The 17,817-nt window shown below is 44.7% G+C and overlaps 1 protein-coding gene across 3 annotated transcripts in view; it reads left to right on the top strand.

Annotated features, from left to right (window-relative positions):
• Positions 1-17,636, top strand: part of LOC106578017 (phosphofurin acidic cluster sorting protein 1) — a 104,444-nt gene extending 86,808 nt beyond the window's left edge. For 2 of the 3 annotated variants that reach the window (XM_014156551.3, XM_014156550.3), the window contains 15 exons: positions 1,269-1,368; positions 1,893-1,964; positions 2,319-2,440; positions 2,665-2,812; positions 7,837-7,941; positions 8,049-8,155; positions 8,578-8,732; positions 8,858-8,968; positions 9,078-9,180; positions 9,325-9,367; positions 9,522-9,564; positions 11,745-11,895; positions 12,614-12,852; positions 13,077-13,196; positions 13,993-17,636. In XM_014156551.3, coding sequence (XP_014012026.1) covers positions 1,269-1,368; positions 1,893-1,964; positions 2,319-2,440; positions 2,665-2,812; positions 7,837-7,941; positions 8,049-8,155; positions 8,578-8,732; positions 8,858-8,968; positions 9,078-9,180; positions 9,325-9,367; positions 9,522-9,564; positions 11,745-11,895; positions 12,614-12,852; positions 13,077-13,196; positions 13,993-14,111 — 1,738 coding nt within the window. In that variant the 3' untranslated portion in view covers positions 14,112-17,636. The remainder of the gene's footprint in view (positions 1-1,268; positions 1,369-1,892; positions 1,965-2,318; positions 2,441-2,664; positions 2,813-7,836; positions 7,942-8,048; positions 8,156-8,577; positions 8,733-8,857; positions 8,969-9,077; positions 9,181-9,324; positions 9,368-9,521; positions 9,565-11,744; positions 11,896-12,613; positions 12,853-13,076; positions 13,197-13,992) is intronic. The other variant, XM_014156552.3, reaches the window with a different exon arrangement.
• The last annotated feature ends 181 nt before the right edge of the window (positions 17,637-17,817 follow it).

Consider the following 17,817-nt stretch of genomic DNA (forward strand, 5'->3'; position numbering starts at 1 on the left):
ATGAACACTGGTATGTTTATGAACACTGGTATGATTATGAACACTGGTATGATTATGAACACTGGTATGTTTATGAACACTGGTATGTTTATGAACACTGGTATGATTATGAACACTAGTATGTTTATGAACACTGGTATGATTATGAACACTAGTATGTTTATGAACACTGGTATGATTATGAACACTAGTATGTTTATGAACACTGGTATGATTATGAACACTGGTATGTTTATGAACACTGGTATGTTTATGAAAACTGGTATGATTATGAACACTGGTATGTTTATGAACACTGGTATGATTATGAACACTGGTATGTTTATGAACAATGGTATGTTTATGAACACTGGTATGATTATGAACACTGGTATGTTTATGAACACTGGTATGATTATGAACACTGGTATGTTTATGAACACTGGTATGATTATGAACACTGGTATGTTTATGAACACTGGTATGATTATGAACACTGGTATGATTATGAACACTGGTATGTTTATGAACACTGGTATGTTTATGAACACTGGTATGATTATGAACACTGGTATGTTTATGAACACTGGTATGATTATGAACACTGGTATGTTTATGAACACTGGTATGATTATGAACACTAGTATGTTTATGAACACTGGTATGATTATGAACACTGGTATGTTTATGAACACTGGTATGATTATGAACACTAGTATGTTTATGAACACTGGTATGATTATGAACACTGGTATGATTATGAACACTGGTATGTTTATGAACACTGGTATGTTTATGAACACTGGTATGATTATGAACACTGGTATGTTTATGAACACTGGTATGATTATGAACACTAGTATGTTTATGAACACTGGTATGATTATGAACACTGGTATGTTTATGAACACTGGTATGATTATGAACACTGGTATGATTATGAACACTGGTATGTTTATGAACACTGGTATGATTATGAACACTGGTATGTTTATGAACACTGGTATGATTATGAACACTGGTATGTTTATGAACACTGGTATGATTATGAACACTTGTCATTCCTAAACATCCGATTCTCATCAGCTTATCAAGCCAGTATTCCACTAATCAAATGAATAGATGGATGGTGAAATGGATTCAGAATCTTCGGTTGAACTTGGCATTAGGTCTTGATCATTAGAACTTGATAGATTAGGGGACGGTGTACGTGATTGGTTTAAAAATGTAACAGAAAAGTGTTTCAATCTGTGCTAACATGTATTGCTCCTCTGTGTGTGGCCATCCAGGCCGTTCTTTGAGGGGATGTCTCAGTCCAGCTCTCAGACAGAGATCACCAGTCTGAACAGCAGAGGGGGGAGCCTGGGACGAGACGCCTGCTTCAACCCTGTAAGTAAGATGGAGGGGAGTGAAGGAGGGAGGCAGAGAGAGGTGAGAGTGGAGGAGATAGAGCATCCGGGGGGAGAGGGTGGAGAGAGCCAGGAAGGAAGGGAGAGAGAGAGAGAGAGAGGGAGGGAGGAGGGGAGAGAGAGAGAGAGAGAGAGGGGGAGAGAGAGGGAGAGAGATAGGAGGGGAGAGAGGGAGGGAGGAGGGGAGAGAGGGAGGGAGGAGGAGAGAGGGGGAGGGAGGATGGGAGAGAGAGAGAGAGAGAGGGAGGGAGATAGGAGGGGAGAGAGAGAGGGAGGGAGGGAGGAGAGAGAGGGAGGGAGGGAGGAGGGGAGAGAGAGAGGGAGGGAAGTAGGAGGGGAGAGAGAGGGAGGGAGGAGGAGAGAGGGAGGAAGGGAGAAACATCTTGTAGATGGGTTGTAAACAGAATGGAGACAGAGGAGAGGGATGTTAGAGTAAGGGGGAGAGACTGAAGGATTGAGATTCCCTGCAGGTGAGGTGTGACTGTGTTTCCTGTGTGTCTCCAGCAGGGGGAGCAGATGAAACACTCTCACAGTCGTAACCTGGAGGTAGAGGCCCTCTCTGAGACAGACACACTGGTGAGACACTCCAAATCAAATCAAAGTGTATTGGTTGCGTACACAGATTTGCAGATGTTAAAGCAGGTGCAGCGAAATGCTGTTGTTTCTAGTAGAGTGTCTCGCAAACACAATACATATTCGGAAATAATCTGAACAAAACATCTAGAAATGCCAGAACGAGTCCAATTAACAATCCAGAGTAGATATATTGGCCTGTGTGTGTGTGTGTGTGTGTGTGTGTGTGTGTGTGTGTGTGTGTGTGTGTGTGTGTGTGTGTGTGTGTGTGTGTGTGTGTGTGTGTGTGTGTGTGTGTGTGTGTTTAGTTGTAGTAGTAGAAGTCAACTCGAGCTAATGTGTGTCGTGTGTGTGTAGGAGTTGAACGATCAGGAGATGTTTCCAGAGGGCCCCTGCATTAAGGTGTCGGTGGCTGAGAAACCCTGTACGCCCCTGAAGAGCAGTAAGAGTGAAGGAGGACAGACTATGCCCTCCCCCAGGTAACGAACACAAACAAGCACCAACACAGACTCATAGGAAAAATATTTTCAATATTTCTCTAAGAGGCCAGGTAAAATATTTTCAATTTTTTTCTCTAAGAGGCCAGGTAAAATATTTTCAATATTTCTCTAAGAGGCCAGGTAGAATATTTTCCATTTCATACTCCTCTGGGTAATGTTGCTACGGGATACAGGTTGATTTGGAGTTGAAACATCTCCCTCAGGTTGGACGGCGGAGGCCACACCCCCAAACAGAAGAGACAGAGCAATACTCCTATGAAGGAGAGGCAGCTGTCTAAACCAATCAGTGAAGGGGCGAAGACCAACATCTCTGACAGCGAGAGGTCCCCTGAACTGGGACACAGCTCACAGGTAACACACACACACATTCTTAGACATATATGTTCATACTGGTATATGTAAACATTCATTGATGCTCTTCAAACATACACAAAAATTCTTACTTAGAGAATGTCACACTCTCACATATGCACACACACATATACACACACACACACACACACACGTCTTACAATACTTGTGAGGACTTTTTGGGGACCAACAATTGATTCTCATTCAAAATACTTTTTTCCCTAAACCTAACCCTTACCCTAACCTTAACCCCAAAACCTAACCCTTACCTTAACCTAAACCTAACCCTTACCCTAACCTTAACTACTAACCCTTACCCTAACCTTAACCCCTAAACCTAACCCTTACCCTAGCCTTAACCCCTAAACCTAACCCTAACCTTAACCCCTAAACCTAACCCTTACCCTAACCCCTAAACCTAACCCTTACCCTAACCTTAACCCCTAAACCTAACCCTTACCCTAACCTTAACCCCTAAACCTAACCCTTACCCTAGCCTTAACCCCTAAACCTAACCCTTACCCCAACCTTAACCCCTAAACCTAACCCTAACCTTAACCCCTAAACCGAACCCTTACCCTAACCCCTAAACCTAACCCTTACCCTAACCTTTACCCCTAAACATAACCCTTACCCTAACCCTAACCCCTAAACCTAACCCTTACCCTAGCCTTAACCCCTAAACCTAACCCTTACCCTAACCTTAACCCCTAAACCTAACCCTAACCTTAACCCCTAAACCTAACCCTTACCCTAACCCCTAAACCTAACCCTTACCCTAACCTTTACCCCTAAACATAACCCTTACCCTAACCCTAACCCCTAAACCTAACCCTTACCCTAGCCTTAACCCCTAAACCTAACCCTTACCCTAACCTTAACCCCTAAACCTAACCCTAACCTTAACCCCTAAACCTAACCCTTACCCTAACCCCTAAACCTAACCCTTACCCTAACCTTTACCCCTAAACATAACCCTTACCCTAACCTTAACCCCTAAACCTAACCCTTACCCTAGCCTTAACCCCTAAACCTAACCCTTACCCTAACCTTAACCCCTAAACCTAACCCTAACCTTAACCCCTAAACCTAACCCTTACCCTAACCCCTAAACCTAACCCTTACCCTAACCTTTACCCCTAAACATAACCCTTACCCTAACCCTAACCCCTAAACCTAACCCTTACCCTAACCTTTACCCCTAAACCTAACCCTTACCCTAACCTTTACCCCTAAACATAACCCTTACCCTAACCTTAACCCCTAAACCTAACCCTTACCCTAACCTTTACCTCTAAATCTAACCCTTCCCCTAACCTTTACCCCTAAACCTAACCTTAACCCCTAACCCTAACCTTAACCCCTAAACCTAGACCATTACCCTAACCTTAACCCCTAACCTTAACCCCTAAACCTAACCCTTACCCTCAAATCAAATCGAATTTATTTATAAAGCCCTTCTTACATCAGCTGATATCTCAAAAGTGCTGTTCAGAAACCCAGCCTAAAACCCCAAACAGCAAGCAATGCAGGTGTAGAAGCACGATGGCTAGGAAAAACTCCCTAGAAAGGCCAGAACCTAGGAAGAAACCTAGAGAGGAACCAGGCTATGAGGGGTGGCCAGTCCTCTTCTGGCTGTGCCGGGTGGAGATTATAACAGCACATGGCCAACCTTAACCCCTAACCTTAAACCCGAACCTTAACCCCTAAACCTAACCCTTACCCTAACCTTTACCCCTAAACCTAACCCTTACCCTAACCTTAACCCCTAAACCTAACCCTTACCCTAACCTTTACCCCTAAACCTAACCCTTACCCTAACCTTTACCCCTAAACCTAACCCTTACCCTAACCTTAACCCCTAAACCTAAAATAGCCTTTTTACAAGTGAGGACCGGACTTCTGGTTCTCACAAGTATAGTAACACACACACACACACACACACACACACACACACACACACACACACACACACACACACACACACACACACACACACACAGCTCTTACAGCAAGGGGTCCTATAGTTCCAGTTGCCAGAACTAGTTTTAGGACGCCACAGCACATTATATAAAAAACTCAGGACATTATATACTGCTCAGAAAAATAAAGGGAACACTTAAACAACACAATGTAACTCCAAGTCAATCACACTTCTGTGAAATCAAACTGTCCACTTAGGAAGCAACACTGATTGACAATACATTTCACATGCTGTTGTGCAAATGGAATAGACAACAGGTGGAAATTATAGGCAATTAGCAAGACACCCCCAATAAAGGAGTGGTTCTGCAGGTGGGGACCACAGACCACTTCTCAGTTCCTATGCTTCCTGGCTGATGTTTTGGTCACTTTTGAATGCTGGCGGTGCTTTCACTCTAGTGGTAGCATGAGACGGAGTCTACAACCCACACAAGTGGCTCAGGTAGTGCAGCTCATCCAGGATGGCACATCAATGCGAGCTGTGGCAAGAAGGTTTGCTGTGTCTGTCAGCATAGTGTCCAGAGCATGGAGGCGCTACCAGGAGACAGGCCAGTACATCAGGAGACGTGGAGGAGGCCGTAGGAGGGCAACAACCCAGCAGCAGGACAGCTACCTCCACCTTTGTGCAAGGAGGAGCAGGAGGAGCACTGCCAGAGCCCTGCAAAATGACCTCCAGCAGTCCACAAATGTGCATGTGTCTGCTCAAACGGTCAGAAACAGACTCCATGAGGGTGGTATGAGGGCCCGACGTCCACAGGTGGGGGTTGTGCTTACAGCCCAACACCGTGCAGGACGTTTGGCATTTGCCAGAGAACACCAAGATTGGCAAATTCTCCACTGGCGCCCTGTGCTCTTCACAGATGAAAGCAGGTTCACACTGAGCACATGTGACAGACGTGACAGAGTCTGGAGACGCCGTGGAGAACGTTCTGCTGCCTGCAACATCTTCCAGCATGACCAGTTTGGCGGTGGGTCAGTCATGGTGTGGGGTGGCATTTTTTGGGGGGGCCGCACAGCCCCCAATGTGCTCGCCAGAGGTAGCCTGACTGCCATTAGGTACCGAGATGAGATCCTCAGACCCCTTGTGAGACCATATTCTGGTGCGGTTGGCCCTGGGTTCCTCCTAATGCAAGACAATGCTAGACCTCATGTGGCTGGAGTGTGTCAGCAGTTCCTGCAAGAGGAAGGCATTGATGCTATGGACTGGCCCGCCCGTTCCCCAGACCTGAATCCAATTGAGCACATCTGGGACATCATGTCTCGCTCCATCCACCAACGCCACGTTGCACCACAGACTGTCCAGGAGTTGGCGGATGCTTTAGTCCAGGTCTGGGAGGAGATCCCTCAGGAGACCATCCGCCACCTCATCAGGAGCATGCCCAGGTGTTGTAGGGAGGTCATACAGGCACGTGGAGGCCACACACACTACTGAGCCTCATTTTGACTTGTTTTAAGGACATTACCTCAAAGTTGGATCAGCCTGTAGTGTGGTTTTCCACTTTCATTTTGAGTGTGACTCCAAATCCAGACCTCCATGGGTTGATAAATTGGATTTCCATTGATTATTTTTGTGTGATTTTGTTGTCGGCACATTCAACTATGTAAAGAAAAAAGTATTTAATAAGATTATTTCTTTCATTCAGATCTAGGATGGGTTATTTTAGTGTTCCCTTTATTTTTTGAGCAGTGTATAAAAACATAAGCACATTATATAAAAATCACAGCACATTTTATTTAAAAAACACAGCACATTATATAAAAAAAACACTGCACATTATATAAAAAAAACACAGCACATTATATAAAAACACAGCACATTATATAAAAAACACTGCACATTATATAGAAAACACAGCACATTATATAAAAAACACAGCACATTACATAAAAAACACTGCATTATATAAAAAACACTGCACATTATATAAAAAACACGGCACATTATATAAAAACACAGCACATTATATAAAAAACACTGCACATTACATAAAAAACACTGCATTATATAGAAAACACAGCACATTACATAAAAAACACTGCATTATATAAAAAACACGGCACATTATATAGAAAACACAGCACATTACATAAAAAACACTGCATTATATAAAAAACACTGCACATTATATAAAAAGCACAGCACATTATATAAAAACACAGCACATTATATAAAAAACACAGCACATTATATAAAAAGCACAGCACATTATATAAAAACACAGCACATTATATAAAAAACACAGCACATTATATAAAAAACACAGCACATTATATAAAAAACACTGCACATTATATAGAAAACACTGCATTATATAAACAACACTGCACATTATATAAAAACACAGCACATTATATAGAAAACACTGCACATTATATAAAAAACACAGCACATTATACGCCAAGAAACAAAGCTCGTCTCTCTCCCTCTTCCTCTCCCTCTTGATCTCTTCTTCTTGTCTGAATAAAGCACATAAATGTACCCATGACGACGAGAAGAAATGATGTATGTTTTTATGAGTCATCTAAAAAGAAACTGTTCCACTTCATGTTTGTGTGTGTGCTGTGTGTTTGTGTGTGTGCTGTGTGTTTGTGTGTGTGCTGTGTGTTTGTGTGTGTGCTGTGGGTGTGTGTGGTGTGGGTGCGTGCTGTGGGTGTGTGCTGTGGGTGTGTGCTGTGGATGTGGGTGCGTGCTGTGTTTGTGTGTGTGCTGTGGGTGTGGGTGTGTGCTGTGGGTGTGTGCTGTGTGTGGGTGTGTGCTGTGGGTGTGTGCTGTGGGTGTGGGTGCGTGCTGTGTTTGTGTGTGTGCTGTGGGTGTGTGCTGTGGGTGTGTGCTGTGGGTGTGTGTGTGCTGTGGGTGTGTGTGTGTGCTGTGGGTGTGGGTGTGTGCTGTGGGTGTGTGCTGTGGCTGTGGGTGCGTGCTGTGTGTGCTGTGGGTGTGGGTCTGTGCTGTGTGTTTGTGTGTGTGCTGTGTGTTTGTGGGTGTGTGTGCTGTGGGTGCGGGTGCGTGCTGTGTGTGTGTGTGTGTGTGTGTGCGGGTGTAGGTCCTGAGGAAGGCGGTGTATGATCAGCTAAACCATGTCCTGCTGTCTGACTCTGCTCTTCCTGAGAGTCTCATCCTGGTCAATGGCACCGACTGGCAGGGCCAGGTAACAACTGTGTAGGAGTGTGCATGTTGCATCAGAACAAACTTGTATGTTGCCGCAGTTCTCTAAGTGTGTGTGCGTGTGTGTGTGCGTGTGTGTGTGTGTTCCAGTACGTGGTAGAGCAGCTGCAGGTACAGAGGCACCCGGTGGTGTGTACGTGTTCAGGAGCTGAGATCCAGGCGGTGCTCTCTGCTGTCCTCACACGCATCCAGAAGTTGTGAGTCTCACACACACGCACGGACGCACACACACAAAGTTGTGAGTCTGTCGGATCTAACATGTCTTGTATGATCTGTTAATCTGTCTGTCTATGAAATATTTAGACCTCAGAACTCACAGTCACAGACAATATTTAGTTGATTCTCTTCGCTCATTTATTTCACTGTCGCTATCTTTGCTTTTCACTCTTTCCTGCATCCTTTCTTTTATCCTCTCTCTCTATCCACTTCTCTGCCTCCATCTCTCTCTCTTTATCTTCCTCTTTCTTTCCTGCTTCTCTCCCTCTCTTCTTCTTCTCTGTTTTCCTCTCTCTCCCTCCATCCCTCTTCACTCTGTATGGGGTTGATGAAGTCCTGAGTTTTTAAGGCTGTAATACGTCAGTGATTATCTTTAACCATCTCCCCTCTCTCTCCCTCTCAGTTGTAACTGTAACTCGTCCATGCCCAGGCCAGTCAAGGTGGCAGTGGTGGGCAGTCAGAGCTACCTCAGTGCCATCCTGCAGTTCTTCGTCACCCAGCTGGCCAGCAAGACCTCTGATTGGCTCAGCCACCTGAGGTTCCTGGTGGTGCCCCTAGGTGAGACAAACAACATGGCCGTCGGTATCCATGGTGACCGGCGTGGTGATGTGTTGTTGATGTATGAAAGAGTTGTTGTCGTCAGGCTGATCACTAAAATAGAACCCTCTCTATCTCTCTTATAGGCTGTCATCCTGTTGCTAAGCACCTGGGTGCCCTAGACAACCGTTACAGCTCTGCATTCTTAGATGGGGCGTGGGGAGATGTGTTCATCCACTCTGAACCTCCACAGAAAGGTAAACACATACTGGATCTGGATACATAAAGTTAGCACACAGGGCCTGACCTCTGAACAGTGACCTCTATCTAACCCTTGACCTGTCTTCCTGTTTCCCTGCGCTGTAGTCCAGTTGGACGTGGCAGGTAGGATCTCTCAGTACATCAGCGGCGCCACAGTCACACACCAGCTGCCCATCGCTGAGGCCATGCTTACCTGTAAACACAGGACGTGAGTGGTAACACACACACACACACACACACACACACACACACACACACACACACACACTGTCAGGGTGTAACACATACCTTAACCAGAAGATGGTATTTCATTAAAACCCATTTAAAACATTATCTCTCTGTCTCTCTCCAGGCACGATGAAGATTCCTACCAGAAGTTCATTCCCTTCATTGGGGTATGTCTATAAACCAAACGCCTAGTTCTCTCTGTGGCCTCTTCCATAGAGCTACCTTTGAGTTTCTATAGTAACTCTTCAGCTGATTGAAGGTGTTCGAATATGAGGTGTTTTTCCTGATGTTGCAGTAACAGGATGTTGTCATGTCTCTCAGGTGGTGAAGGTTGGTCTGATTGAGCCTGGTCCATCCTCTACTGGTAGGTGGTTTAAAAAGCATTAAAGACATTCACTCTGTTACCTCTAAAGATATATCTTCCATCTTCCAAAAAGCATGCCTATTTTCTGACATATATACACTACCGGTCAAAAGATTTAGAACATCTACTCATGTCACGTGCTGGCTCAAGAAAGCAGGAGAGGTAGAGTCAGGCGCAGGAGACAGAGAATTCTTGACCACACTTCTTTATTCCAGAAAGTAGATATGGTCGCCAAAAAATAGGGACGCAGCCCTTAAATACTTCTGCGGTGGTGAACACAACGAAACCAACCACAGGCAGAGGAAAACCAGCACACGTTCCTCAAGCACATAAACCGGACAAGAAACACAATCACGCACAAACACAGACAACCTACGCTAAACTAAATAACCCCCCCCCCCTACTAATAACTAACCCAAAACAGGTGCGTGCCTACCTAGACCTAACCAACAGAAAGTGAAACAAAAAAGGATCGATGGCAGCTAGTAGGCCGGCGACGACGACCGCCGAGCTCCGCCCGGCCGAGGAGGGGCGCCACCATCCGTCGGTGTCGTGACAACTCATTCAAGGGTTTTTCTTTATTTTTACTATTTTCTACATTGTAGAATAATAGCGAAGACATCAAAACTATGAAATAACACATATGGAATCATGTAGTAACCAAAAAAGTGTTCAACAAATCAAAATATATTTTATATTTAAGATTCTTCAAAGTAGCCACCCTTTGGCTTGATGACAGCTTTGCACACTCTTGGCATTCTCTCAACCAGCTTCATGAGGTAGTCACCTGGAATGGACTTCAATTAACAGGTGTGCCTTCTTAAAAGTTCATTTGTGGAATTTCTTTCCTTCTTAATGCGTTTGAGCTAATCAGTTGTGTTGTGACAAGGTAGGGTGGGGGGTATACAGAAGATAGGCCTATTTGGTAAAAGACCAAGTCCATATTATGGAAAGAACAGCTCAAATAAGCAAAGAGAAACAACAGTCCATCATTACTTTAAGACATGAAGGTCAGTCAACCCGGAAATGTTCAATAACTTTGAAAGTTTCTTCAAGTGCAGTCACAAAAACCATCAAGCGCTATGATGAAACTGGCTCTCATGAGGACCGCCACAGGATTGGAAGACCCAGAGTTACCTCTGCTGCAGAGGATAAGTTCATTAGAGTTACAAACCTCAGAAATTGCAGCCCAAATAAATGCTTCACAGAGATCAAGTAAGAGACACATCTCAACATCAACTGTTCACATGAGAATCAGGCCTTCATGGTTGAATTGCTGCGAAGAAACCACTACTAATGGACACCAATAAGTAGAAGAGACTTGCTTGGGCCAAGAAACACGAGCAATGGACATTTGACCAGTGGAAATATGTCCTTTGGTGTGGAGTCCAAATTTGAGATTTGTGGTTACAACCGCCGTGTCTTTGTGAGACGTCGTGTGGGTGAACGGATGATCTACACATGTGTATTTCCCAACGTGAAGCATGGAGGAGGAGGTATTATGATGTGGGGGTGCTTTGCTGGTGACACTGTCAGTGATTTATTTAGAATTCAAGGCATACTTAACCAGCATGGTTACCACAGCATTCTGCAGCGATACGCCATGCCATCTGGTTTGCGCTTAGTGGGACTATCATTTGTTTTTCAACAGGACAATGACCCAACACACCTCCAGTCTGTGTAAGGGCTATTTGACCAAGAAGGAGAGTGATGGAGTGCTGCATCAGATGACCTGGCCTCCACAATCCCCCGACCTCAACCAAATTGAGATGGTTTGGGATAAGTTGGACTGCAGAGTGAAGGAAAAGCAGCCAACAAGTGCTCAACATATGTGGGAAGTTCTTCAAGACTGTTGGAAAGCCATTCTAGGTGAAGCTGGTTGCGAGAATGCCAAGAGTGTGCAAAGCTGTCATCAAGGCAAAGGGTGGCTATTTGAAGAATCTCAAATCTAAAATATATTTTGATTTGTTTAACACTTTTTTGGTTAATACATGATTCCATATGTGTTATTTCATAGTTTTGATGTCTTCACTATTATTCCACAATATAAAACATAGTAAAAAATAAAGAAAAACCCTGGAATGAGTAGATGTTCTAAAACTTTTGACCGGTAGTGTATATATACTTTTTATAAACAAATAATGACATTTATCTCACCGGCATCTATTCTTGCCCTTAAGGTTGCCTAGTAGACACAGAAGAGGGTGTGGCAGTGAGCCTTGCTGTTCCCTCTACGTCCCCTCCCTCCCACGGCTCTCCCGCTGGGCTGATCAAAGAGGCTGCCACTCCCCCCTCCTCTCCTTCCATGGGCAGTGTTCTGGCAGTACAGGGGTAAGTCTGCAACCCCTGGCATGGGTCTAGTCTTTTATTTCTTATTAGAGGATAATTCCAGTTGCTACGTTACCTCTTCTCTTCCTGGGCAATCATTAATGGATCATTTAAGTGCCAGAGAGTGTTTGGACACATATTTTATGTCTAAGTCCGTGATAGGAACGATAACCAATAGACAGTATACACTGTGGCCCCCAAGGACCTGACAGCGTTGCCTAACTCTGAGAGAGGAACGAGAGAGAGGGGGAGTTAAAGAGAGAGAGGGATTTAGAGAGAGAGAGACAAAGAGTTAGAGAGAGAAATATTACCAACAGTCCCTTTTCTCCTCAAAACAGATCAGCTCATCCGTCTCAGGTTCATTCTGTCCCCTTCTTGTCTGTCCTGCTGAAAGTCAAGTCTGACCACAGATAAAAACAACCACAGCAACATCAGCAGGTTCTAGTGTTATAGCCCATCATTGTGATGGGGTTTGGTGCTGTAACAGACTCTACTGTCCTCTGTGGCGTGGCCCAACTCAGGGTCAGGGTTGATGCGCGTTTGACATGTATGCCCCTGAATCCATAACCCGCTCTGTCACTAAATACCCCATACTTAAACCTCCCAAAACAACACAGCCTTTTGGCATTTTTAACCAAGAACCTCCGTAATTTCCCCTTTCCCGCATTGTACCCTAACCCCCACCTTTTCCTGCCTCCGGCCCCTCCCCTTCCTGTCCCAGGAGCCCCAGTATGCCTCATGGTGTGGACACCATCGGGCTGCAGGTGGACTACTGGCTGGCGTCGCTGGCGGAGAAGCGACGTGACGGGGAACGGCGTGACACAGGCGGTAAGAACACCCTGAAGAGTGCCTTCAGGTCCCTGCAGGTCAGCAGGCTACCAGGAGGGGGCATCAGTGAGACCCAGGCCCAGGTCAGCACCATGGCCATGACGGTGGTCACCAAGGAGAAGAACAAGAAGGGTAAAGGGTTTTAGAATACCATTTCTTTTATAATACACAAGCAAAGTCATTCAGCATTACAACAGTTTTTAATACGGAGACAGGAAGTGGAATGTATACATGCCCTCTAGTTGTGGTTTTCTTTCTTCCATGCATTGAATTGTATTCTTATGAAGATTGACTCTCTCTCTGTCTCTCTCTCTCGATGTCTCTCTCTTTCTCTCTCTTTCTCTCGTTCTCTGTAGTTCCCACCATCTTCCTGGGTAAGAAACCTAAGGAGAAAGACGTAGACTCTAAGAGCCAGGTCATCGAGGCCATCAGCAGACTCATCTGTTCTGCCAAGCAGCATCATACCATGTTGAAAGGTACAGCAACATAAGACAGGGAGGGAAGGAGGGAGGGAGGGAGGGAGCGAGGGAGGGAGGGAGGGAGGGAGGGAGGGAGGGAGGGAGGGAGGGAGGGATGATCCAGTGAAGGTGTACTGTAGAGGAATCTCTGAAAACAGGAGGAGGAGGAAGAGAAACTGGAAGAGAGGCTGGGGGTATAGGGAGATGAAATGATAATGGTTCTCTGAATGCGAAACCTTTAGAACGAGTAAAAAAGAGGGTGGAGAGAGGGCAGGGTGAGGGCGGGGTGAGGGTGGAGAGAGGGCAGGGTGAGGGCGGGGTGAGGGTGGAGAGAGGGCAGGGTGAGGGCGGGGTGAGGGTGGAGAGAGGGCAGGGTGAGGGCGGGGTGAGGGTGGAGAGAGGGCAGGGTGAGGGCGGGGTGAGGGTGGAGAGAGGGCAGGGTGAGGGCGGGGTGAGGGTGGAGAGAGGGCGGGGGGAGGGCGGGGTGGGGTGAGGGTGGAGAGAGTGTGGGGTGAGGGCAGGGTGAGGGGAACATGATTTATTGGGGATGTTGTAGGAAAGAGGAAATGGAGAATGGGCTGGGTTAACGGACCGCTTAAGTGTCTCTAAGGGTGCGTCAGAAATAGCATCCTATTCCCTGTACAGGGCCCATTGGGCTCTGGTCAAAAGTAGTGCACTATATAGGGAATAGCCCTGGTCAAAAGTAGTGTATTATATAGGGAATAGGGTGCCATTTCGGACACAGCCCAAGTGTTCTCTGTCTGAACAACAGCCATACTTAGCTGTGTCTCCTTCCCTGTGTGTGTCCCTGCAGTGTCCATAGACGGAGTGGAGTGGAACGACGTCAAGTTCTTCCAACTGGCTGCCCAGTGGCCCACGCACGTCAAGTACTTCCCTGTTGGACTGTTTGGTTACAGCAAACCCCCCTCCTAGGGTCCACCCTTTACCCCTCCCCCTTGGCCCCCTTGCCTCACCTAGTCCCGTCCCACCTACGCACACAGACCCCGCCTCTCAGAACGCCATGGCACTTGTATTGGTCAATCACGATGGAGGGTTGAGGGGCTGGCCGTTTTTTCTATATTTGTCTTATTTCTCTATAAGGAGGGAGAGAAAGAGGGAGGGAGGGAGGGAAGGGGTGGAACGCTACTTGTCACTTTAATGAATTAAAATGCCCATCTCTCCCAATATGGTGTGTGTATGAGAGGAACACAGCACAAGATAACTAACTGCCGTTCAACTAACCGTAACGATGAGATGCAACCCCACGAATAACTCCCATTATGAACCCTTGACCCCTGACCAGGTCATTCTCTTATCACATTGAACCTGCCAACGGTCAGTCCGTGCTCTAACCCAGACCTGCATGCTGTAAACTCCACCATCCACGTGCCAGTTATAACAAGAACATCATATTGTGTTAACAGTAATGACATGGTTATTATGGGGTATGGAGGGGAACGCTGCATGAAAAATGGAACAAACAACAGACAACTACAGTAGCAATGCTTTTCCTGCTCCCTAAATACAAGAAAAAGCTTTTTTCTCACCAATGATATACGTTGATATGATATGAAGAGTAAAAAATGGAAACGTTCCGCTTTGGTGTTGTAACAACATTGTCACTTTCTGTGAACAGCACAGTCTAGTCCAGTCCAGTCTAGTCCAGTCCAGTCCAGTCTAGTCCAGTCCAGTCCAGTCCTCCAAATTCAGAGCTCACTGTTTGTCCAAACTTTACTGCTGTCTGTAAGGCTTGTCCCTTTATCAATCAGTTATTGTTGCCAGCATTGCTCTCTTGATTTGATTAAATGGCGATGTGTTCTAAGCAACACACTAGTCCTCTTGGCATCTAAAATGAGTGCTGACCAGTCGTGAGTAACTTAGCGCTGTGTCACCTGAACTGTAACCCTAACCCCACCTGTGCAGTGTAAAGTATTATGACCAATGTCAAGTATTACGATGCCATTGTGTCCAATTTTGCTGTTATTATTATGATTTTCATGGTAACTTGGAGGTAGAAGGTTTCTCAGCAGTGACGTCAACATCTCGTGTAACTAACTCAATATCTGGCCCTGTTCTCTTTTGGGGAGGGGGGGGGGGGGGGCTCCAAGGGCTTCAAACTCACTGAGAATGAATACGCAGCTATGCATGTTCCACAAATAAGTCTGAATGATAGCATGCAAAGTACGAGTACGAGGATGCATTTCCAACAATCATTGGAGATATCCCCTGAACTTCATTTGAATGCAGATAATATTCATTGATTGCGTCTTCGTTTATTTGATCTCACTGTCGTCAGAAGCTTCATTATTTAGGAACATCCATTTTGGAAGTTTTCAACCTATTTTATCAGTGAATGTCTCATTTAATTCGAGAGAAAAAAATTGATAGCAGGAGAGATAGTTGACTGTTAATTTACAAATGAAACACTTTTTATAGCCCAGAACCAGCTGTTACTTCACTAGAGCATTTTCTGTTGTTCTTGAACACAAACGCACCATAATAATCTCTCTCCAAACTCCATAGTCAGTTGACTTTGTAACCTGTGAGCTTGGATACTTTGTGCAGCTTCCCTTGTGAGTACCAAAGAGAGATATGGCCAGGGCAGTGGCACTATTGAAAGCAGACCATCAAACTCTGCTGCTCTTATCACATGTCACTGCCCACCAGCCAAGGGCTAGACCCAGACCCATATCTTCATCTGGACTTGGACTCTCATCTTTTAACTGAGACTGTATCTATGTATGTTATGTACATGGTTGTATCTATGGGAGGGGCGTATGATGTGTAGATGTGTCTCCTTAACCACAGATCTAGGATCAGATTACCCTGCCCACCAGTCAGAACCATAATCATTAGGGGAGTTAAAATTACCTGACCCTGAATCAGTCGTTATGGGCGACATCTACTGCCAGAGCTCCAACTGCTCTTTGCCTTGTAGCGTGTTATTAGCATAATAAGGAGTGTAAGATATGATTCTATTTGAACTGCTTTCTCTTCATAGGGGAATCGTAAGTATTCAACGAAAGGGACAAAAAAAAAATCACTGCCAAAAATGTCTGTTACATGGATATAACAGCCAAGCTGACGAGAGGGTGTAGATATAGGTGTTCAGTGTTTTTGGTGACAACAACAAAACAAAACTTTAAATAATGATTCTTGTTCCAAAATAATTTATTTCAATGTTAGAAAAAGATTCTGTTACCATGATACATTCCACTGTTTTACTCTGTCTCTCCTCTCCCCCTGTTCACAGTTCAGTCCCTGTCTTTCACCAGTCTCACCGTTTACATGTTGTTTGTTGTTTTTCCTACCTTCTCTAGGCCTATTCTTCCTGTGTGACTGTCGTCTCTAACTTTACCTGCTGTGTGTTAACCTGTGTCTCTAGCTGTACTTACCTGTGGTTGCTGTGATGGTCTTCATGACTAACATATAGGGACAGGGTTGTGACTAAAGGGAGTATAGTCTACGACCGGAAGTTACTTTTTGTAGCAGGTTAGGAGAAACATTTTGCTAATCCTAACCTTTTTCCTAACCTTAACCTAAGTATCCTAATCTGCCACTTTAATTATCCTAACGTGCTGTGTATTTCTCCTAACCTAACCTAACCTGCTACGAAAAAGTAAGCTTCTGGTCTTAGCTGTACTCCCTCCAGTCAGAACCTAGGGACAGCAGTTATTCCTGACCATGTGACTTAGAACAACTCTGGGCCCTGGTTATAGTCTATACCAGAGACGGAAGAGGAAGCAAGACATCCCGCTCCCTATTTTTTCTGGTTCATATGCAGTCAATTAACTAAGTAGACCAGACCCAGCTTCTATCACATAAGATATCTTCATTTATCTACCGTCTTTGGTTTAAACCTATAACCAGGGCCCAGCCTTCCTGATCAGGTCACATGATCCTGAAAAACACCTGTCCCTAGTGAAGGGGAAGAACAATATGATCTATTAATAAATCCCTTTAATGATCAATAATCTCCTTCCTCTCCTCTATCATCACAATGTGTTTCAGAACAAATGGAGTGAGAGATCTAGAACAAACCATAAGATCTAGAGTCTCTGCCAGGATTCCAGAAGCTTTGCTTCTAGTAGAACCCATTTGAAAGGATCTCCCTGCTTGTAGCATAGCAGCCTATCACAGAAGGGAATCGTTTTTTGTATAACACTGCATAGACCATAGTTATGCTTGGTAGCTAGTAGTTTGAGGGGAGGATTCTAACGCTTGTGGATTTGGAGAGTATTTTTGCACATGCCATTGTTTCTTCAGCAGCTTTTTTGCCTTTTGCCTATAAACAATAATAATGCTTGTACATACAAAACAAATGTACTTCTGTAATGTATCTTAGTCCTTGTTTTTTATTTGATCTTTTGTAGTACTGCTTTTTTATGTTTATGTTGTGCGATGGAAAAGTGGAACTGTTCATTGTTTTGGTTTTTAAATAAATACTCCTGATTTGTATGTCCTCTGGTGTATTTTCATTCATTAATTTGAAAGTAATCTAGGAATTAACATAACCTATTTTATAAATTTAAGTTCAGTTCAAATTTTTTTGGAATCTCTAGACAGTGGTGTAAAGTACTTAAGTAAAAATACTTTAAAGTACTACTTAAGTCGTTTTGGGGGGTATTTTTGACAACTT

This window comes from Salmo salar, chromosome 18, assembly GCF_965601325.2.
Source record: "Salmo salar chromosome 18, fSalSal1, whole genome shotgun sequence".
NCBI lineage: Eukaryota > Metazoa > Chordata > Actinopteri > Salmoniformes > Salmonidae > Salmo > Salmo salar.